The sequence below is a fragment of the Xiphophorus hellerii genome, chromosome 17, assembly GCF_003331165.1.
Source record: "Xiphophorus hellerii strain 12219 chromosome 17, Xiphophorus_hellerii-4.1, whole genome shotgun sequence".
Taxonomy (NCBI): domain Eukaryota; kingdom Metazoa; phylum Chordata; class Actinopteri; order Cyprinodontiformes; family Poeciliidae; genus Xiphophorus; species Xiphophorus hellerii.
This window is the reverse complement of record NC_045688.1, coordinates 18,894,058-18,918,293: the sequence shown is the minus strand read 5'-3', so window position 1 is coordinate 18,918,293 and position 24,236 is coordinate 18,894,058. Positions and strand designations below refer to the sequence as shown.

The 24,236-nt window shown below is 39.9% G+C and overlaps 1 protein-coding gene across 2 annotated transcripts in view; it reads left to right on the top strand.

Moving 5' to 3' along the window:
* The window catches only part of scube1 (signal peptide, CUB domain, EGF-like 1), a 108,615-nt gene that overhangs the window by 10,123 nt on the left and 74,256 nt on the right, over positions 1–24,236 (top strand). For both annotated transcript variants that reach the window (XM_032589687.1, XM_032589688.1), the window contains exons 3-4: positions 9,613–9,738; positions 17,598–17,732. In XM_032589687.1, coding sequence (XP_032445578.1) covers positions 9,613–9,738; positions 17,598–17,732 — 261 coding nt within the window. The remainder of the gene's footprint in view (positions 1–9,612; positions 9,739–17,597; positions 17,733–24,236) is intronic.

The window sequence follows — 24,236 nt, the reverse complement described above, 5'->3', positions numbered from 1 at the left end:
GTCGGCCCACATCAGCAAACAGTCACTCAGGGCTCTAGGAAAATATGCGCAAGAAACTGGATCAAACCTAGAACGCCTCCCCATCTTTATTTTTCACTTCACAGAAATGAGATCTCTCTTTTTATGTGAAATATTAGCAGAACTGCAAAAACATGAGAGTCTGATTGTGTGATAATGTATTGTACAGTGGTGCATGTGATGTGCACAATGATCTGATTTCTACTGCTTGTGTTCACAATCAGAAATGTAACGACTGTCAAACACTTTTAGTCCTTTCACTCATTTACAAAACAAAACACCCCATAAAATTTTTACATCGTCATATTAAATGTCACACATTGTATGTTATTGAGACGTTAGACCCATTCAAATGTTATTAAAATGATCATTTACTTCAGTGGCTCATTTCAGTAGGTGAAACAACACAGCAGGTAAAAGAAATGTTGAACGCATCATTTTTCATTGTAAACATATTTCTAAATGTGCTATTGACATCAAATTTTCACCAGCTGTTGACAGCAACCCAAGTAATCCATACATAGAAAGAAATGTTCAGAAATGAATTTGAAATGACAGGGGAAAAGTGTTGAACACCTTGGGTTGTAATGCCTGTATTTCGGTTAATTATGATTTTACACTTGCAGCTAATGACAAAATTTTAGATTATGTTATATCAGACCAATAAAAACATTTTTGATACAGAAATATGTGCTTAATAAAAATTTTGCATAATTCCTTCTAAAAGATACTTTTAATCTTTGGAACGCATATCATAATATATTGAATATTCCTATATATCACACTCTGACAGAAATAAGCACATAATTCTTAAATGAAAGGAAAGTTCAAGAACAGCATCTCCACAGCATGATGCTGCCACCCTTGTGTTTTGCTGTGAGATGATGATGCGTAATGTAAGCTGTATTTTTTTGACAGGTGAAAAAGGTTAGTTTTGATTTCAGTTGCTTTACTTAGAGTGTGTCAATTTATTTTGGGCAGATCAAGGATCTGGCAGATTACTTTTTATGGTTTGTAATTTAAGTGGCAAGAACAATAAGTTGCAGTGCATCCAGAATGCATTCACACTCTTTCACTTTTTCCACATTTTGTTATGCTACAGTCTTATTCTAAATAAGCTCGTAAACTAAAATCATTTCTTTCCTCATACTTCTACACACAAATACCCCATTATGACATTGTGGAAAAGAGTGTTTTGCAAATGTATCAAAAGGAGAAACTAAAAAAAGAGTCATATTTAGATAAGTATTCAAAGGCTTTGCTTAATGCTTTGTTGACGCAATTTTGGCAGCAATTGCAGACTCAAATCTGAAAAATTTGGAAGGATGGCTGTTATTTCTCCTCCACAGCTAGTATTTCAATTCAATTTTGAACTATTAAGCACCAAATGTAGTTTAGATTTCATTAAAAAACTGTGAAATACACATTTATTTTATATTGACTGGAAACAACGAATCTGATGCCAACTTTAAGGCTGACTATGCTACAAATTCAGATACATCATTTTTTATACAAAGAGGATAATTTTCTATGGTCCAATAAACACAGTTGTTTCTTAATTTAGAGTGAAAATTCTTAAAACCAGACTGATATGGACCTGACCTGAACAGAAAGTCTGTTTTAGGGTTGATCACACTTTAATTTAGGGCAGCTCAACTGACTGCCATGTGGGATGATAACTGAGTAGATGGTCAGCTCTCAGTCAGGTTGGTCTCCAGATGCTGCAGGCATTAAACGCCAAGTCACAGGGCTGTTTTAAAAGAAAGAAGAATGAACCGGGACCTAGTAGTTACTATCACATCTTCACTAGATGATCTGCAATATCTGCACACTACATCTTGAGTGAATAATATCTAAGTACAGTACTCTGTGTGCCCGTCACTGTTTTACAGTCTGCAATACATTTTATTATGTTTTTTGACAATTAGAACTCTGGTCTTCATCTTCAGGAAGATATTCTGTCAGTTTTACGCTTTAATCTGTTTCTGTTATGATCAGCTTGGCAGCTTGAGAGTGGAACTCTGGTTAGAAATGAGGATTCATGCTCAACGGCTGACGTTGTTCTTTCATGATAACAAAGGAAACTTCATATCTGGTGATGTGGAGAAAGTGTCCCGTTGTCAAAGCACAGCATCACCTATAGTTTGACTGTCGAACAACACTTTCAGTGAAAACGTGTCGTTTCCATGCTTCGATAAAGCACAAGTATTTAAACAGTGCAACCAATACCTGCAACTATTCTCTCTATATTTAGCTCTCAAACAAAGAAGAATCTTTTTCTGGTAATTGATGTTATTACTGCAATTTTCAAACATCATAAAACCAATAGGTGTAAAATACTGATATTCATAGTCAAATCAAAAATTTCCTCAAGTTAAAGTACAAAAGTGCTCACTTTTCAAAATACTTCTATATTCAAACCTACATGCATTTAAAAATACTCAAGTATAAATGATATTTTCTGATATAATTACTGTTTTATTTTCCGAGTGCTTTTACAGGTCAGATCATGTACTGGCATGTAGAAGCACTCTGCTACAAAAAAAAGTCTACACCACCTTCAAACAATTGAACATTAAAATGAAATTTTAAAAAAAAGTCAGCTAATTTTGTTTTTTTGTTATTGAAAACATCCCCCCACTCCCAGTAAGTACTCCAGAAAAATGCAAACATTGTACTTAAGTACAGTAAAGTAAATGTACTGGGCTACTGTCGGCCATCTTGCCGGGTCATGGAGTGTGGGATGATGGGCCTTGTCGAGTGGTGCCATGTAGTATTCCCCCGTTTTGGCTCAGGCTGGGGTTGAACAGACTCTGGTGCTAGCAAGCATTCTGGTCTCCATCACCCCGGTTACAACCCCAGTATTAATGCACCTTTGATTTACATCCCTATAAATCCTAATAAATAAGAAAATGTGCTCTCTGATATGGCTTTTTTTGTAAAATTATTTGAAAATAAAAACTATCTCTAAACCTGCAGAAAGAAAAACCACAACAACAAAACACATGCATACTGTATATTATAATAATACATACCATCATTGGATAGTACATGGTACACTGTAATACAATATGTATCTAGTGGCAACCGTAGCCCAACTGAGAGTGTATCTGACAAACACTTGAACCTGGGTGTGTGTGAGTGCGCTTGTGTCTACAAGGTTTCTCCATAGGAGTGTTCAATAGTGGGTGTGGGTACCCATACATCCAATAGACCGACCTGAGGACGACACCATGAAGATTGGAGCCACAAACACCAAGTGGGACTCAAGCACGGACTCCTGAGAGCGCCCCCGCAAGGACAACCTCAGACCATCCCCCAGGTGGCCCCCTCTCTCCAGCAGCGGCAATACAGGAGCCCCAGACTCCCCCGGCAACCCTCTACACTGGAGGAGATAATTAATTTTATTTATAAAGCCCTTTATATCTCAAATTGAAATCTCAAAGGGCTCATTCACACGATGATGATGACAAGCTCCTTGATTGTAGCTACACGCTGACAGAAGTGAGAAGTGAGGCTGCAACTTTGTGCCACTGACCCTTCTGACCAACACCAGCAGACAAGGTCAGTGATGTGTCTTGCCCAAGGACAGAAACGACGAGGGCGGGCGGACTGGGAATCAAACCAGCGATCCACTGATTGCAAGGCAAACTCCTACCGCCCAGATGCGGCCATGGAGGCACTTACCCAATCACCTAGCCCCAGACATCGAGAGGCACCAGCCACCAGAGGGGAGTGTGACGGGGGGAAGTAGACTGCCATGTGGGATGATAACTGAGTAGATGGTCAGCTCTCAATCAGGTTGGTCTCCAGATGCTGCAGGCATTAAACGCCAAGTCACAGGGCTGTTTTAAAAGAAAGAAGAATGAACCGGGACCTAGTAGTTACTATCACATCTTCACTAGATGAGCTGCAATATCTGCACACTACATCTTGAGTGAATAATATCTAAGTACAGTACTCTGTGTGCCCGTCACTGTTTTACAGTCTGCAATACATTTTATTATGTTTTTTGACAATTAGAACTGGTCTTCATCTTCAGGAAGATATTCTGTCAGTTTTACACTTTAATCTGTTTCTGTTATGATCAGCTTGGCAGCTTGAGAGTGGAACTCTGGTTAGAAATGAGGATTCATGCTCAACGGCTGACGTTGTTCTTTCATGATAACAAAAGAAACTTCATATCTGGTGATGTGGAGAAAGTGTCCCATTGTCAAAGCACAGCATCACCTATAGTTTGACTGTCGAACAACACTTTCAGTGAAAACGTGTCATTTCCATGCACAAATTTTTAAATATGGCAACTAATATGTGCAACTATTCTATCAACTTTTAGCTTTCAAATAAAGAAGAATCTTTTTCTAATAATTGAAACTATTACTGCAATTTTTCGACACCAAACAACAGTAAGTGTTGTAAGGTGGCAACAGCAGGTAGAGTCTTGGAGTGTGGGACGATGGACCTTGTTGAGACGATGGACCTGCAAAAAGTCAAACATTTGAATTTCTCTCAGACCGCAACCCAACTTCCTCCATTATTATTATTATTATTATTATTATTATTATTATTATTATTATTATTATAGTCACAGTCCTGATTACAGTCGCTCTCAGAGAGTGCCAGCTGGAAACATCCTCGAAGGAAGCGGGTCGAAGTGGAAAACCATTTGGACCAACCTGTCGATACAATCTGCATCAGAGGAAGGCCTGAGGTGTGAATCCACTCTGTGGTGGGAAACCTTTTCTCTTGGCCTTCTTGGTGCTCGCTCACCAACAGCTCTGTGCCTTTCCTCCCTCGGTCTGCCAGTGGGCTGGAAGGTGGTCATTCTGGGATAGCTAGGAATCTTTCTTGTGGGTGGGGGTCTGTCTTGGCTGCTGCCTGTGTGCTTTACTGAGACCTACCTCTATGCCGGCCACATCCCTGCTCTGAGGGGGCGCCTGGTGTCTGTATGTCTGAGGTGAAGCCGGGAGCCGTGTCTAATTGGGTTTTGCTGCTCTTGCAGGCGTAGCGATGCAAGCTTTTTACCCTTCTCACAATTTTACCAACATCGAAACCTCCAGGTGACAAGTTCTTACAAAGCTACCCTCAAGGGAGTTCAAAGCAGCACTTTGAACTCCCTCGTTGCTGAAGATGTGCTATATAAGTAAAATGACCTCTACCTCTCCATGCACACTTCTCAAACACACACCCATGCAAAGAATCCAAATAGTTGACGATCATTCAAGCGCACGTTCCTACTTTGTTAATGTGTCTACTTTGAGGACAAATGGTCAAGGACACTATTAGGATCTTGAAAATATATTTTTGTAGAGTAAAACTGCCTGGGTCCATGTGGGGCACCAACTTCTCCACACGGTGTGCCCGCAATTCTGAGAGAAACCAAGTGCAATCTTCTAATAGAAAAAAGGATAAATGCTGCCTTTGCTGGTCGGTTTGGGCTTTCATTTGTTTGCATGATTTACTGTCTTTTTGTGGTCATGGCGAATTTTTATTTGTTGATGTGAGATATTTAATCTAGGCAGTTCTGCGCCATCTAAAGCACTGTGTAAACATGTAACACTGACTCATGCCTAAATGAAGGTTGTGTGTCTCCTGAACAGTGAAATCAGATCTATCTGCTCTAATGGAATGAAAACAGGAATAAAACATCAATTGCAGATCATGACACATGTGGTTGTCAGGGACGGCCCTCCATAGATGCTGCAGCCTCATCTTCCAAAGCTCTTGCTGATAATGTTCAACCTTTTGTCAAGTGGAGTCAGTGTAGCTGGAGAAACAGCAGAATATGTTTTGACAGACCCAAATGAAGATGTGGGAAGACTTCGTAGCCGCCAGGAATGTTTGTGTAAACATCGTCTGTGGTGATTATTCCACTGGTGGATGTTAGCTACAGTTCTACATGTTTTGTTGATTAAAATTCACATTCTATGACATTATTCAGACATTAAGTCAAAGATGCATTGCAAAATTATATTGTTTCGGGCTACAAAATAAACAGATGAAAAAAAATAGAACAGGTAATAGGGAATTGTTAAAAAATATATAAATATAACCACATTAGGGCTGCAAGGTTTTGGCAGCACTGCTGCCTTGGAGTAGGAAGGTCCTCGGTTTGAATCCCAGTCGGGAATCTTTTCTGTTTGCATGTTTCTCCCAGAGCATCAGTGGGTCCTCTCCAGGTACTCCAGCTTCCTCTCACAGTCCAAAAACATGACTGTTAGGTTGAACGGTCTCAGTAATTTGTCCTTAGGTCACCTCTCCTTCCATAGAAACTTGGAAAACTCATGGTTTTTGACAAAAGGTTTTTGCTCTAGGGTTAGGTGCTCATCGTCATAAATTTATCTTATGAAACTGCAATGGAAACACGTTTTTGTTAGCATCATTTGAGTCACATGATCAACAGCTGGATAGTACTACCGGCAAAAACGATGAAGAAGACGACAGGAAGTGGTAGGAGGATGATGGATTGGTTTTGCTGTCTCCACCGGAGCTCTCACAGCATCGCACTGTTCACAAAATGTTTGCATTCGAATGTGTTTAATTCCGTAATTTGCAGACTACATTGAACTGTTGGAGTACATCCAGTGTTCAGACTACACTGTCTGCGTTATGAGGATGTCTGATTCAATTAAAAGCTGCTAGAAAATGTTAGCTTGTGTCAGCTTTCCCTAAATTATCGTCAGGTGTTACAAACCCATGATAATCTGACATACTTTTACTGAAGCCCTAGTGTCAGGTGCTGTGAAAACATATTTGCCTCATTGAAGTTTTTGAAAATGGCAAATTGTGAGCATGTTCAAGGGGTGTTAATAGTTTTGCAAAGGCCAGCAAGCTTTATTCTGTCTAGAGTCAGTGGAGATACAGTGGCAGACTCTGCTGTGAACTCCAACAGACACAGGTGACACCCGCCTGACCCGCTTACCAGAGAAAAAAAATCATCTCAGATTGATGATGAGGGACACAGTATAGGTGAGATAGGGGGAGGGAGAACTCAGACTTAGTAGGCCATTTTCTGCCTGGCGTCTGGAGCTCCGTCATCAGCCAGCCACTCTTCTTACTGGCTGCTTACTGGCACACTTACATAACTCAGCACAGACACCCAGAAATGGATCCAACCCGACTCAGATTGTGTCTGAACACATCTCTGCCTAACTTTTGTCTACCTGACTTCTCTTTACTCACACCCACTGGGGGTCAGTAAAAATCCACCAGGTGCAACTTTTTTGTTTAGCTCTTACGTATGCTTCAAACTATTTTTCTTCTAAAAATGAGAAAGCCCTATCCATGGAATAACCAGACATAGAAAAACATAATAAAAACGAGTTCAACATGTAATATGATGTTTTCTTGAGGCGTGGGGGGGGGGGGGGGGGGGGGGTGTAAGGTTTTCTGAAAATGTTGAAATATTAAATATAATGAGTGGCATGCACAGACATTTGGGGGACAGGTGGGAAGTCGTCGTCCCTCCCCCCCCCAAAAAAACCGCATGTTGTGCAGCCAATGGAACTACCAACAGATTTCTGAGTGGCCCTCCTACATAATATCCTAAATCTCACTTCTAATTTTCATGCAGTCACACATGAAAATAGATACCTTTGTCTCTGATAAAACAGATGAGAACAACTGGATGAATTTGACACAGAATATCAGAAATGCAAATTATGACTGATGGCAAAGAAGGACATGTATGTATTAGTAAATGCCTTTGTTGGTTGCATTGTAGGCACCTGCATATGCAGCGTTTTGGGGAAATAGTGCAGACTTTACAGAAGAGTTATGGATTCAACACGTTCAGCTGCACAGTGTCCCAAAAAAACAAAAACAAACCATCATCCTTCTAGTATTTCCTGTCGTCTTTAATGGAAACATGGAAACATAATGGAAACATAGCTGGTGATCTGCCATTTAATCCAACCGGTAACCAGTTTATACATCTTCTGCTGCTATCTTTGACAGCTTTTTTTTAGTTTTCATTGCTCGGTTGAGCAAATAGCTTTATTTTAGCAATTTTAGACTTCCCTACATATAAGAAGCACATGTGCAGTTCTTTTCACTGCCTTAGTTTAATTCTTGTAGATTCTTACAGTTGGGTATTATACAGTATATTGGTTACTGTTAACTTGCATGTGTTTGTCTGATTGCATTTGAACGCTCTGAGGTCCATTTGCGTGATTATTATGTTTGTATTATTTTAACATTTCCAGGCATGAATGGGTTTTATCTTCCATATGACCAGTTTTCAAGGCTCGGCTGTCATTTTCCAGACACGTTGTGTCTGTGAAGTCACTGACAGTAAACTTCACTTCCCCAGATCCTTCTTACACTTTAAAGCCATGAAGGCCAAAATTACACTCTGGTTCTGGTCCTCTTATGTCCATCTGAGAGTTGGAGCCAGAGAATTGTGAGTGACTGATGTACAATTAGTTGCCTGCAATCTTTTTAGAATTGACTGAAACCTATTAGGCAGTGGCGCAGCTAGCAGGAGTCTGTTTTAACTCCATTCCTCTTCTGGCGATTAGAATAATAATAAAAAAAATATGCTCAGCTCTTGTTGACTTGTTCTCCTTTAATGTGCATAATGTAAAAATAATGTCTCTATATTTATTGGGTTGTACTATCTTTTACAACCTCCAAAACCATTAAAGTTTGAGATGCACCAGTCAATGTTTTGTAATTTTTGATTTTGTTTTTCTTTTTATAGAATAATAAAAAAAAAAGTGCTGATAGCTTTTAGTAAATATCACATGTTGACATAATGCTTTATAATTTATTTCACATTATATCTAAAATTTATATTTAAAGTATTGAAGTTTGTGACGTTTCAAACACAAATACTAATGTATTTTGTCTGAATTTTGTATAACCAACAACAAGAAATGCATAATTGGGAAGCAAAAAGGAAAAGATGAATGTTCAACAAAAACCCCCTGAAATGTGTCACTTCCATCCGCATTCAGCTCCATTAACCCAAATTACAAAAAGAAACAAAAATGACAAAAACAAACACTTATCATCTCCTGAACACATCGTTCCCACAGTGGAAGATGGTGGTGGCAGCATTGAGCTGTGGGATCTTTTTATTCTTCAGGAGGGACAGGACAGCTGGTCGTTGCCAATGGAAACGTGGACAGAGCTAAATACAGGAAAATCCTTGGGGACTAAAAGCTGTGAAAAAAATCAATCACCCTAAATGTACAGCCACACCTACAACGGAATGGTTAGAATGGCCTAGTCAAAGTTCAGATCACACTTTTTAGATTTTTGTTCAGACATTTAAAAACCGTATATTATTTTTCATCCACTTCACAGTTATGCACCACTTTGTGTTAATACATTAAAGTTTGTGGGAAATGTACACAATTAAAAGAAAACAAATCTAAACAACCTCTCGACCCCACGAGGGACAAAGGTGTAAGAAAATGGATGGATGGCAAATCTAAACATTACAGCGGATTTAAATTCTAAAGATGCATGAAACTCGATCGAAATAAAAGCTTAGACAAACAAAACAATAACTGAACACTTTCCGAACATGAAGTCACAACATAAGTTCATAAACATAGTTTGGGTAACATGAACTGCTTTCTCTTTCAGACGTGGATGAATGTACAAATGACTACAATGGGGGCTGTGTCCATGAATGCATCAACATACCTGGGAACTACAGGTGCACCTGCTACGATGGATTCATGCTGGCCCACGATGGACACAACTGTTTAGGTATGAATGGCTTTTGTTGGAACTTCTGGCCTTTTGCTTGGCTTAATCGCTTGATGCTGCCAGGATGAACTTCTTCATGAAAATGTTGTTTCGCTTCCCATGCTGACATACCAGCAACTATTCCACCTCACTGCGATGTCAGACGTTAGTTTATACTAAGCTCCTCTGAGCTCTCACTATACACTGAAAAAAATGAACTTAGGGGGTTATTACATTAACAAAAGAATATCATGTACTTTTAACTAAATAATTTCATGTTTCAAATGAAAACGTGATAAAATCATGTTGGATAAACAAGAAATTCAACAACTTAACGTTTATGAAATTTAATCATGTTGAGATAACATGATTCATTATAGTCAGTCTGATATTGTGCTGAAGACGACGACGCGGACGTCGCTGGTTCGACTCCCGGTCACGGCGACCTTTGCCGCATGTCCTCTCCTCGCCCTCCTTCCTGTCTGCCTACTGTCGCAAAAAAATACGAGCCACTAACGCTGCAAAAACTCTTTGGAGAAAAAAAAAAAAGATGGTTTCAACTAATGCAATTTTCTAAATTTGCATTAATCTTAATCAAGTAAAGTAAATTATTTGGTCCAAAACATTGCAAATTAGTTGGGCTGGCTCTTTTAAATTACGTTGGGTCCAACTATAGTAAATGAGTTGAATCAACCTTAATAAATTAAATTGAACCAACACATTTGCTTTAAATTGGAATAACCATAATAAATTAAGTTGAGCCAACATGTTTGATTTAGAATCACCCATAGCATAACCATAATAACATAAGTTGAGCCAACACAATTGCTTTACATCGGAATAACCTTAATATATTAAGTTGACCTAACACATTTGCTTTAAATAGGAGTAACAGAATCACATGGTGCTGAAATAAAGCAAAGTTATCAGGTGGAAATCCTTTCCATAATTTTATTATGTTCATCAAAAGAGTTATTTTTTTCAGTGTAGCATATCTGTCAACTTTGCAGAAATCTGCGCCACCCGCTGGATGTAGGGAGAAACAACGACGTACATCTATCTATCTATCTATCTATCTATCTATCTATCTATCTATCTATCTATCTATCTATCTATCTATCTATCTATCTATCTATCTATCTATCTATCTATCTATCTATCTATCTATCTATCTATCTATCTATCTATCTATCTATCTATCTATCTATCTATCTATCTATCTATCTATCTATCCTGTCTGTCTCGAACTGAGCTTCTGTTTTATGTTTTTTTACTTTTTCTTAAAGTCTGTCTGCCGTGTCCCCTGGTTTCCAGCAAACATCTGGAGCCTTCACAGAACAGCTAGGTTAAGATTTAATTGCAATTCATTTGCTGATTAATTGCCTTCTGGTGACAGTTGATCAAACATCTATCTATCGATCATCTATCTATTGATCGATAGATAGATGTTGTCTTTGGTTGGGTGAACAAAATGATGTTTAGTGTACTACAGAGCAGAAAGCTAACATTGTTTCTCCCTACATCCAGTGGGTGGCGCAGGTTGCTACAATCGATAGTAGCCTCACAGGCACACCCGCTAGAAGGAAACAAACGCATCCAGTACAACACTTTCATTCTATTGGCTGAGAGGTTGCCAGGCGACTGTGCCAAACAGCGGTTCCGAAAGCAAGCAGAGAATGTTTCATAAGCAAGCAGAGAGTCCGAACAGAGACTAAAGGCCCCAACATACTCAGGCGCACTTCAGTCCGCGAGGACTCAAAGCGGACATCGGCCGGACATGTCTGTGTGATGATAATTTTTTATGACAGCGTACGCGTACTCGTCACACATTAAACAGTGTTCACATAAAACTGGTTTTCATGTGTGAGCGCAAGACGTTTTGAATAAGCATTACAAGTTTTGAGAAGAAAGGTAAGAAGTGCTGCCTTCAAAGTAAAAATGGAAGCAAAAGTATGAAAAGTTTTGAGAACAAAAGATATGAAATCCTGCTTTCAGACTGAAAATGTGTGCTCTTGGATTGTGGCAAATAAATTCTTCCATATAGCTTTGGTTGGTTGCTGGTTTGGAAGGTGCAGAAGAAGAGAACGTTGGAGGGCAGACAGGTTGTTTTTTTTGGAGTGTTGATGAAGAGCAGCCTTTAACCTGCTGGGTGTGGGAGGATGTTATGGAGTAGAAGCTGTAACTTGAATAAACCAGGAAGCATAAAGCAACTGACTGAAGGCTAGCTATCTGAGCAGCTAGCATTAGCTTGTTTTCCTGGTGTTTTTCTATATGTTTCCTGAAAATTTTGGGATTTGTTCAAGACAGTTTAGGAGGATGTATTTTGTATGTATGGTCATGATACGTAGAAAAACCTGTAATTTAAAAAATATGTGATGTAATTTCTTCTGTATATACTTTATACAGTGTAGTTAGCACATTAAAGCCCACACAAGACAACCATTCTAAACAAAAGCAGTATACCTAAGCAGTGTATTGCTGAAAGTTGGCTTCTTTATTTCATTCTGTTAGCCATCTGACTGTTGTCTTTCAATGTATATGTTGTGTTTAAGTTCAGGATTGTGGATTAAGCAGAAGGTATTCGGGTTGCTAATTCGAACAGTCACTGGTATTTACTGCCTGGCGAGAGGAAACCAGCTGTGTCTGTCCCTAACCTCAAGACTGGCTTTACTAGATGTTGACTGGATGCAGCCTTAATGAGCTGCTGCTGATTAAATCAGAGTTCAAACGAGGCAGTAAAGTGTGAAATCACAGGCAGAATATCTGTGCTCACAGAGGCAGTAGTGCTCAGACCTCCCGTCCCGTTTTTAATTCCTGAGGTTTCTCGTTTCACAAACTGGCATTACAAATTCAGCCAAACTTTTTTTATTCAAACTTATAGTAAAGTTTTCAGTTTTAAGCTGTGCCTCAAACACAAAAATCTTTTCTTCTGTGTTATCCTTGTTTCTACTTGTCCTGTACTGGCAGCTCAGGCAAACAGGAAGTTGGGCCTGGTTGCCCTACTGTATCAAGGCAGATTTACCCTACAACTGTTGTATCGTGACATTGAATGGGATGTATTCTCATAGTAATTACAAATTGTAATGTTCATATCCTGCCTAATGAGAGACAAAATATTTCCTTACAAACTATTTTAAAAGTTATAGAAGTTTTTTTTCGTGTTTTTGTGACCAGTTCATTTCTTACTTCCAAATAAAAGCTTCAGCCATAAATCCAAACATTCAATTGAAATTATTTTTTCCATAAAATCCAACATTAAATAAGACAGAATTGTTCAGTTTTTATTTTTATTTTTGAAATTACAGTGTGTTTTTTTTTTTTTTTTAGATTTTTTTTTTCATGTCTATTACATTTGCAAGAACTGGAGGCATCGGGTACAGGTGTTTTACTGCAGGTATGGTTGCATTTAAAAAAAAATTTATCTGGCACCACAGGAAATGAACATTATGTAGAAATATCAACTCAAAATCTCAAAACATCATCCAGAAAAATATAGCTTGAACACAAATGGATGAAACGATTACAGTACAGCATAATTATTTTTTAATTACTCTCAACTGTATTATTCACCAGGAGATATACTTTTAAACACCACAACATGCAGTCATGTTCTTCCATTTCCTTTCACATACTTGTTAATTCTTGCTTTCGCTGACAAAAACGTGCTTTGTTATTACAATATGAGTCGTCATAACAGTGTTTTCCAGCTTTGCCGAGTTCAAAGGCGATGGAAAGTAAAATTATACGCCTTCCTTTACCAGAGCCAGACTTGCCAGATTGCTTCCTCACAAATTAATCTTATCCGAAAAATGAAGTCAGTCCCTGACGAGGTCAGCGTTGGGTTCAGGTTTATGAGTCATGAAACCCAGCAGAACTGATGCAGATCAGCCGCCGCTTTCCGCTTTTGTCACTTTAGGTCCTCAACGTGCTACAGTTTAATTTGAAAACTATTTTCCCAGCTTGCTTGTCAGAGTTCAGACTCCTTTCATTTCACATTCTGCTCACATCCTCCGGGCCTGCTTGCAAAAACACTATAAAGGCGCTGCGGCTTTTAATGGACCCGGAGCTATGATATTGAGAAACCTCATGGCCTTGTAGTTTAAATGACAAACCCGACGTTGGAAAAACTGCCGACATCGGTTTTGTGTGAGCATGCAGGAAGTTGCTCCATCATCTCAGCAGATGCACGGTGTCAGTAACTGAGAACATTAACTGATTTAAGGTCGGCTATTTGTCCTCTAATTAAAAATCCGTCCTGTTTGGTTTCTTCGCTTCCTTTTGATTTCGACTCTGTTTATTTGGGTTCGCCGTGGACACAGCTGGACCCAATGTGCCGCCGGTTGCGTGACTTATTTGAATGTCTGCTGCACTTGTGCAAGTTTATTTTCCTTTCCTCCAACGTGTCTTTCCCATTTCAAACCTTGGATCTCAGATTTGGATCCAAGGGGGGCAGTTGTGGAGATCTGTGTGCAGATTTTGGCACGGTGCAGACAGGAGGTGTGGGACTACAGACACAATGAAAGAAAATAAGGACATTTATGAAATCAAAGCCATCTGCCTTATTACCAATGAAGTATTTTTGAACAATTTCTTTTTCCACAGTTAGGATTAATAAGGTATTTTGAGCCGAGTGTTTTTCACAATTTATTTTTTTAATCTAGGCTGATATTTTGTTCCAACAGAAGTAAACCTGCCAGTGTTCTGACAATGTGTCACCTAAATCATGGACATCGGCATCACGGATTAACAAACATTGCATTTTAGGTAACGGTGCAACGTTACACATATTCCTACCAAACATATCCAGTACAGTCTTCTCTGTTTGTCCTACTCATGTACCAATCAAATAATTTTATACCTGAACACATGGAGGATGTTTATGAAGTACGACAATCTGTATTGCACCTTCAAAAGGAGCACTGTTATGCATTTTTAGGCACATTTTACCACACAATCATGTTACCTTTAGTTGTTATGAAAATGCTGTATGTATCAAACATGACTTAAAAGAAATTTGACTTTGCATTTTAAGACATAATTGGCCTCTGTCTCTTTAAAAAGTCCTGCTCTTTCAGAAACTCCGCCTTCAAGAAGTCATCACATCATGGCTCCTCTATTAACCCTTCAACATTTTTACCAGCATTGCAGTGAGAAGTAGCTTCTTTAATGAGCTCAGCAGATGTGCGGTTCTACCAGGTGTTTGCTAATTACTGCTGGCTAGTCTGAAGGAGCTGAGTGGGGAGGGGCTGCTCTGTGAGCCTGGATACTGGAGCTCCAAGGAGGAGATGAGAGAGCTGACCTGCTGTCTGAACTGAGTGAACGGAGGAGAAAACCTTTAATAGTGTCACTCTGTCAGAGCTACAGCTTTCCTCTGTGGAGAGAGGAGAACCTTCCAGAAGGACCACCATCTCTGCAGCGATCCACCAATCAGGCCTGGAGACAGACAAACGGCACCTGAAGGACCTCAGACCAGCAGACACAAGATGAGACGAAGACTGAGCTCAGGTGTGAATGACAGGCATTGTGTTTGGAAGAAACCAAAAAAAATTCTCTACAGCGGAGCATGGTGGTGGCAGCATCATACCATGGGGATGTTTTGCAGCAGCAGGAACTGACTGAACAGTCAGGACAGAGAGAAAGACGAATGCAGTGATGAACAGAGTAGATGGAAACCTGCTGCAGAGCATCCTGACCTCAGACTGAGGTCAAGGTTCATTACTTCAGCAGGACAACGACCCAGAGGAGAGGCTTCACAACCTCTCTGTGAACGTCCTGGAGGAGACAAATTAGAGACCAGAGTGGAATCTGATTGGACATCTCCAGAGAGATCTGAAAATGTCTGACAGACGTCTCCATCCAGCCTGCTGGAGTTGGAGAAGAGCCGGAGGGAAGAACTTGAGAACGACTGGAGGCGGTAAAAGCTGCCAAAGGTGGATCAACGAAGCATTAAGCAAAGGCTGTGACTACTTCTGTAAATGTGATTTTCTTTGTTTTCTATTTTTAGTGAGTTTGTGAAACTCTCAAAGGCTTTTTTTTTTTTTTTTTTACCATTTTGCCCTAGTGGAGTACTTGTGTCTATAATTTGGAAGGAGATTAATTTGGATCAAGACAAGAGCAAGAAAATGTGGAAAAAGTGAAACATTGTGAATGCTTCCCGGATGCACTGTATGTGAAGCACATCCTCACTGTGTTTAGATGGAGCTTCACCTCATTTGAGCCCAACGTGAAAAGAGGGGGGTGGTGGCTGAAACTGAAAAAAAACACCTCTGGTTATGTTAGTGTAGCAACTGGAATGGCATTTCTTTCCTCTTAACTTTCTCCTCGAGCGGCCCGAAGATTAAAGTCATCAGTCATATTAATGGCATCCATTACGGCTCAGGATTGACCTAAAATAGTGTTAGGAAGTGCTGTGAAAACAAAGCAGAAGTTCACCAAGGACACGATTTATGCTCACAACATAGAACCTGCGCTGCTATATTTACACACGGAGCTGGAGCTTTATGGGCCTGCAACAGAGGAACTCAGTGAAGTCATCGTTGAGGTCCGTTAGACCGTCACAGAACATTCTGAATATCCAACATCATTCATTCAGGGAAAGCTGCGAAGAGCAGCTGAGCTTTATGGCGCTCTGCTTTTATTATTATTAATTGATTCCATGACCTGTTTTCTCTAATCTCTGTCCACTTACAACTGAATTTGTTTAAAACTGTTGTGTACATTTTAAAGTCATCCTACTGAGTTACACATTCCTTTCTATTTGTTAGAACTGAACAGTACTTTTATGTGATATTTTACAGCATATTATAATTATTATTGTTAATCATGTTTATTTACAGTATATATACTGTAGTTTAAACATTTCTTGATCTTTCGTGTGAGCCTGTAGCTGCCTGAATTTCCCCTGTGTGAGACAGTAAATGCTGTTCTATTCTATTCTATTCTACCACAAAACTTAACCCAGTAAGCCACGTCTGTTAGCCAGAGAGAATATTCTAATAAACGACATATTTCTCAAAATATTCATGTGGCTAAAAAATAACCTGAACTACAACATGAATACAAGAAAAACTCAGTAATACTGTCTAAGTGCTTTTATTTAATACAAAAAAGAAATGATTGTTGAACTGGTGTTGAAATTTTCTACTTGGAACTCCGAAATGTCCAGGTTTCTTTTCAGAAAGTAACGAGATTAATCTCAAAATTTCTGAGTTTTTTTTTCTTTAGGCAGATATTCACTCCTTTTATTTTCCTACTTACAATGGCCCTAAGAGGCTGCTGTAATTTTTTTTTTAAAGGAGCGATGGACACACATTTGGCCGATACGTTCTGGTGTAGCGACTTTGAAAGCTTAGTGTAGCTGTCATCCAGTGCCGGGTCCAGTTACGACCTCTTGCCATCTGCCTTTTCTTCCTCCTCTCTGGTTTTGTGTCCTGCCTGAGGCTGGCGGCCCGTCTCAGCACTTCAGACTAAACACAGCGCACAGTCACCCCGTCAGGCCCGGGTTTACACACACGCCCACGTACAGAAGCTGTCACGTCTGATTACTGTACAAGACAGTAGGCCACTTCACTGAAAACTTGATAAGCCTTTCAGCAGCACAGTGCAGGATAAACTGCTTCCCTGCAGTTCGGAGCGACGCCTGCTAACACTTAGCGCCAGGCGTTTCATCCAGCCACAGAATCCACCTGTTAGTGTGATAGGACAGCATGGCTGTTCCTCCTGGGTCCCTGTAACATTCCTGACTCTGGTGTCAACATCACTGAGCACACAAACTCTGACTCATATGCTGTTATTAATGCAGCTCAGTAAGTGATGAGCGTTTGTTCCACTGCTGCCTCTCATCCCTTGCTTCCCTGCTGTCTCTGTGTGTGTGTGTCCAGATGTGGACGAGTGTCTGGACAACAACGGAGGATGCCAGCAGGTGTGTGTGAACACAATGGGAAGCTACGAGTGTCAGTGTAAAGACGGCTTCTTCCTGAGCGACAACCAGCACACCTGCATCCACCGCTCTGATGGTAAGACTGGGACAAAGAGACCAGAGAGATCACACCGGGTTACAAGAAATCTTTTTTGGAAGTTGTCTGTTTTTTATTTAAATATCTGGATTAGGACTATTTTCCACCGCTGAATCCTAAAAGTGACATCCATTTTTCTCAATCGGGTTTTTATTTTAATTTGATTTAGAGAAATCTGATCTTCTGACTTAATCAATGACATTTTTGTGACATTAATAGTTCATTTCCGTTCATATTTCTCATCCAAAAAGGTTTTAGAAGAAGAAAAAAATGTTTTCTAACAAAATGTTCTAATTAAATTTTACAAGCTTAGATTTCTGTAATTTGAGTAATAAACACCATTAAGGGTAAGTACATGTGAATTGAACATTACGTCTTCGTTTCTTGTCTGTCCTGTTGGAATCTCTCCTCCTGCTCATCACTTATTGATCAGATTCTCCAGATGTGAGAACAAGTCATGCATTTTGACGCTCATGTTGCTCCATAGTTCAGAAAGTTGACTTGATTGAGCAAAACCAATGTGATTTTTGGACTTAGCCCATCAAAATGACCCAAAAACAGTCGAATAACCCCAGACAATTTTTTTGGCTGTTGACCGGTGTAATATTTCAGTTATGGGAAGAATTTAGAAAAAAAACAAAAAATCACATTTGAATTGTTAGGATTATTGTCCAGGATGTAGTAGAGCACAAAAAAAATTATTTAATAGAGTAGAGTTTAAAATGAATAAAACTTTAACATGCAGCTTGGTTATCTTTAGCTGTCTTTATAAACTGGGCGTCTCCTGGAAACTCTTCCAAAAAAACCATGTGCTATCTTTTTTAATATTTTCTAATTTTACTCTAATGAATTTTGCCATTTTACCAGCAAACTGAAGCCTGTAGAATCAGAGTGCTGAACAGTCTGACCACTGGGATAAGTTCAATCCAGAGAGAATTGGCGACTGCTTTCCACTTGATATGTGAAATATGAATGAGCTTTCTGACAGCGAAAACTGTCTAGAAATTGCTTTAGAACTCTTTCCAGATTGATGGGCGGCAAAAGTTGCGAGATCAGTTATTTTATGCACTTAATTCATGTAACAGTCACACCTGGGGTTACAAAAGAATTCACACCCCTAAACCTTTTGTTTTTTACAATAAAATCACAAAGTTGAATGTTTCTTTTACCAATCGTTGTCAAGCGGAACAACAGGATACCCGGCTTACGTTCCGTTTTTAAAATAACATAAAAGTTTCAGGTGCAGGAATATACAACCCCATTCAGTCAATGTGTTGTAGAACCATGTTTCAAATAAAGCAGCCAGTCTTTGAGGCATTTCTATCCCAGCTTTGCACATCTAGAACTTACATTGTTTTTACTTACATATGTTAACCTTTTTGTCCAGGCATATTGGATTGACAGTGATTCCAATCTCTTCTGAAGATTTTTAATAACATTTAGGACAGAAGTTTGATTAGACATAATGGACATGTTAGTCTAACAGTTTTTTTTTAGCCCGGATGTTTTTCAGGTGTTTAGTTTCCTCTGTATCCAGCTTCACTGTCCCTGCTGAAGAAAAGCAAAACCCCTGGCATGATGCTGCCATTACTCACCCTGTGGGGGGGAGGTGTTCTAGATGCAAAAGTAAAATCAGAGTGTAGGAAATCGAGACAATGGAAAACCTTGATTATAAAGTCTGATGTCATTTCCTATTACGGCTGAATTAATTAATCGGATTAATTGATTACTGAAATAATCGTCAGCTAATTTCAATTAATCGTTCACTGGAGTAAACAGACTCAAAGAAAAAAACAACAGAGTTCGAGCTGCAATTCATCCAAAACTGTGCAAAAATATTTACATTTTGCATTTAAGACAATAAAAAAAAAAAGTCGTCTGCCCAGAACTGCTGAAGTGACAGTTTTAGCTTCACCTGATTCAAATTCTGGAAAGAAAAATTGTGATCGTCGCCTCAGTGATCAACAAGAAAGGAGCACAGGTGCTGTTTGTCTTCCTCCTGCTGGATTTCAACTATTTTATGAGGAGAGATTTCCATTCCAGACCGGGTCCATGTACTGTAGTTTACCATGATGTAACTGCCATGGGGTCAGTTAATTAGCAGGACTTTATCCATGGAACAATAAAATGACTTGATTAAACAATTACATGGGGTAACGGAAATTTCAATTACACGTCATTGGACTTATTTTATTTTCTTTTAAAACCATACAGTTTCCTCATTAGGACAAAATTAGAAAACAAATCTAAAATAAAATAAATAATATTAAATAAAAGTATGCCACGTTGAATTTTGGAAGGTCATGGCAACAGGAAGAAAACTGGTTTTATACCACTAAGTTTTACATCTTAGCATCGTCTCACTTAGATCTTCTCAGCAGCAGCAGTGAGGAAGCTCTGAGCTCCGTTTTCCTTTTATCCGCTCACACTTCTCTGCTGCCTGAACAATAGACACATGCATGCAGCTGTGAATGGGTACAGTGTGCTGGAGGACATCAAAGACGTGAAGCGAGGATAGTCGTTTGTCACTCCTTAATGAGTGCAGGCAGGAGGAATGGGGTTGTGGGCAGAGACGGAGGGCGAAGACAGAGAGGTCGAGTGAAGGAGGAGGCTGTGACCTCTGCTTTTGTCCGCTCCCTCTTTGCTTGGAGCGCTCGCTGGCTGTGGTCAGCGCGGAGGCATGTCAGGAGGCTCTCAGGACGTTAGAGGGTCCTTTGTGGAGGAGTGAAGCGAAATAGGTGCACAAACAGATAAATGTTTGCTCACTGGGAACTCCGCCGGCCAGCGAGCTCCTGCCGTCGTTTCCTGTCACTCCAAACTCATTTTAAAGCTTTAGGTTTGCATCAGGGGAACCCTGCCTCTGTTGTTTCTTAGTTTTCACAGCGATTGACCAGATGTAGATGGACTCCTCAATCCCATTTCTTTGGGAAAATAATTTGAAAATGATTGACACATTTTGGCGGAAGCTGTTCTACATCCATGTTCTAACTGTAAACATGTGTGTAACCTGGGATGCTCACAGTAAACAAGCAGTAAAAATCTCTAGGTGTGAGTGTGTAAGGCCTCACTCTGGCTGGCTATCCTGAGCCTTTCACCTTCACCACACACACACACCTCCTTCAACCCCCTCATACACACTCTGTCCCGCTTCCACAATCAGACGCTTGTCCGCTGTTCCCCTCCAGGCCAGGAATAGCCGTAGAATCGCAGTGTTCCACAGGAATCTTTTTGCTCGCTCTCGTTCCGTCTTAAACATCACAGTCCCAGTGACACTCCTGACCTCAGCAGGATGTGTTTGAAAACCACACCTGTTCACTGTGTAGCTTCTCTCACTGCAACCTCTCCACCAGCATGGACAGACCAAAGAGCCGTCGGAAGACATCAGAGCATGAGTTGATGCAGGCGGATGAAGGGTTCGTCCGCCTGCGTCCGCCTGCGATATCCTCCTCTGTCCCAGGCCAAAGGAGGACATCCTCTTGGTCTCTTGCCTCAGCTTTTGCTTTTTGAAAGTTATTTTACAAACCCAACTTTAAAAGTTACTTTTCTACTCTCTACCCTCACAACCAGATTACTTAAAATTTAAGGACTGTGGAATTTTTCCTTCGCATGAGATTTCTTTATTATCTTACGGATACAAACTAGAGGTCAGGCCTGAAATCTTGGTGTAGTGATGAACTCTGACCTGAACGTTCAAAGTCACATAAAGATGGTTACAAAGTCAGCCTTCTGTCACCTGAAGATCATTTCCAGGATTAGAGGACTAATGTCTCAACGAGATCTAGAGAAACTCATCCAGGCGTTTATCTCTAGTCACATTGATTACTGCAACAGAGTCTTGCAGGTCTGTCTAAAAAAAACAATCCTCCAGCTGCAGCTGATCCAGAACGCTGCTGCTGGTGTCAGTTCTAAAGTCTTTACACTGACTCTCTGTCGCTCAGAGAATAGGCCTTAAAATACTGTTGTTAGTTTATTAAAAAACTGAACTGCTTAGCACCAAAATACATTAAATACCTGTTATGTTGTATCAGCTGTCCAGATCTCTCTGGTCTTCTGGTCAGTGACCAGAACCAGAACCAAACATGGAAAAGCAGCATTCAGTTTCTATGCACCACAAAGCTGGAACAAACTTCTAGAAAACTGCAAAGATGTTTAAACAGCGAAATTGGGTTTGGAATACCAGGTGTTGCTCTGTATTAAATGTTACTTTTGTATGTCCTTCATTTTAAAAAGTAAATCTTTCTGCTTATGAAACTTCCCTTCTTCCTGATTACCCACTTCACATTGCTGCATAAAGCAACAGCAATATACAAACAGCAATTATAACATGGTCATTAGAGATGTTAACACATCTGGCAGAGTGAGGAAGTGTAAAGTCCTGTAAAAAATGAAATCAGCATCTCCATAAAGCTCGTCAGCAGAGGAAAGCATGAAGTGCTCTAAATGTTTCTGGTAGATTTGAACCATGGCACCCAAACCATCACTGACTGTGGAAATGTCTCTTTGGGCTTAAAGCAACATGGATTGTGCTCCTCCTGACACTCCAAATGAAATGAAAACCTTACTTTCATTTGAGAAAAACACTTTCCACCATTGAGTAACCGCCCAATCCTTTTTCTCCTTAGTCCAGGTAAGACTAGAGTTAATCTACGTTCACTCTTTAATCAAAGGCAACTCTTAGCACAACTGCTGAGCTCAGTTTCAGCAGCTTTGCAGTTTTCTGCAAACCAAGTGCTGACACGAGACGCGCTCCACCCAAGGCTGCTTTATCCGAGTGTCAGATTTCAGTCCATGTCCTGTTAGTCCTTGTAAATCTCCCCCAAATTCTTGCATTTGCTCAGCTTCTTTCTTCCACTCAACTTTCCATTCACATCCTTAAACAACCAGCTTCTCGTGGACAGTGCCAATGACCTCTGTCAAGACGTTTGTCTTCTCTGTGACTGTTTTACCATAACATAACATACAGTTTTAAAAAAAAAAACGTTTTTATCGTAATAAAAAGTATTATTCAGTAATATACACATTTTCTGAGAGTATATTTTAGAAATAATCACTTTAAATAACAGAAATAAATGCTTGAAATACATCACTCTTGGTGTAAAGGATCTATGTGATATTCCTGTTTTAATCTGAATTCTTGAATTCTAAATAATGAAAAAAAAATCTAATTTATTGAGAAGTTATGTTTACCAATTGGTTTATAGCAAACTGTATTTATATGCATGATATAGCAGTTGTTTTACCACACTGAGATGCTTTATATGTTCGTACAGCAGCTAGCGCTCCCTGTATGAACGCTTGGAGGAGGAGCTAAAGCTGAGATCGCAATAATAAACTCTCCTGTTTGTGGATGTTTCCCCCGATATAATGATGTGTGAGCCATTAATTCTGTGGTAACATGTTGCTAAATGGTAAAACAAACCGAAGGAAGCAGTCTTGTTGAAAATGACCTCCTCTAGTTGCCAAACAATATGCATATTCAGAGTGCCATGTTCTGAGCAGAGGAAGCCAAAGAGAGAGAAGGGGATTGTGGAAACAGGGCATGGGGGAGGTGTGAGCGCTCGGGCAGAAAAACAGAAAAAATAAACACAGAGACAAACATGGTGGACTTGACAAAAGTTGTTTATTTGGAGCTGTGGAAGGAGAGGAGGCAGGCAGAGGCTGAGGCCGCCGCGCTCAAACACAAACAGACGCGCGCAGAAAGTCACGGCGGCGCAGACATTTACTGGACAACACGCAGATTCACACACTCACGCACACCGCCCACATGCGCAGTGTTCTTCATGATGAAGGAATTCTCACTTTAAACAAACCGAAGCAGGAAACTGGAGGTACAGAGAGCTTTACAATGACAGGCCTGGGACACGTGGGAAGCCTAAGTGCAGGGAGCTGTGTCTGCCTGGCTGTCAACTGCTACTACAACATCAGACTCCTTCCATTTTAAAAACAACTTACCTGTCACACATCCACACGTTGACGATGCAAAATACATCTTAAAATCTAGATTCTACACTACAGGTAGAAGCCTCTCATTGGCTGGAGCAGAATATCTTCTTGATGACTTTATCAAAGTAAAGACCTCATGTGGAGGTTATGAAAATAAGTTTGTTGCCTGTATCTTTGACAATACAAAGAGAAACTGGTGTGAATTTGGATTTTTTTTTGACAGGAACGGTATTCAAATATACTGTAGATAGTTTTATGGGTCTCTTCAGTTAAATTGGATCTTTCCTAAGCTTGTGTAGGCCAGTGGTGTCCAAAGTCTATCCTCAGGGCCGGATCCTGAATGTCTTGGTTCCTGAATCAAATGATGAATCATCAGCTGGCCTCTGCAGAACAGAACATATTCAGCAGGAGGAGATAGTCGAACCATTTGACTCAGCAGTTGGAGCAGAGATGCATCTAAGGTTGTTTTCACATCTGCTCTGTTTGGTTTGCTTTAACTGTACATTAGTTTGTTTGTCTAGAAAGCCTGGTTCATTTGGAGAGGTGTGAATGCGAAACTCT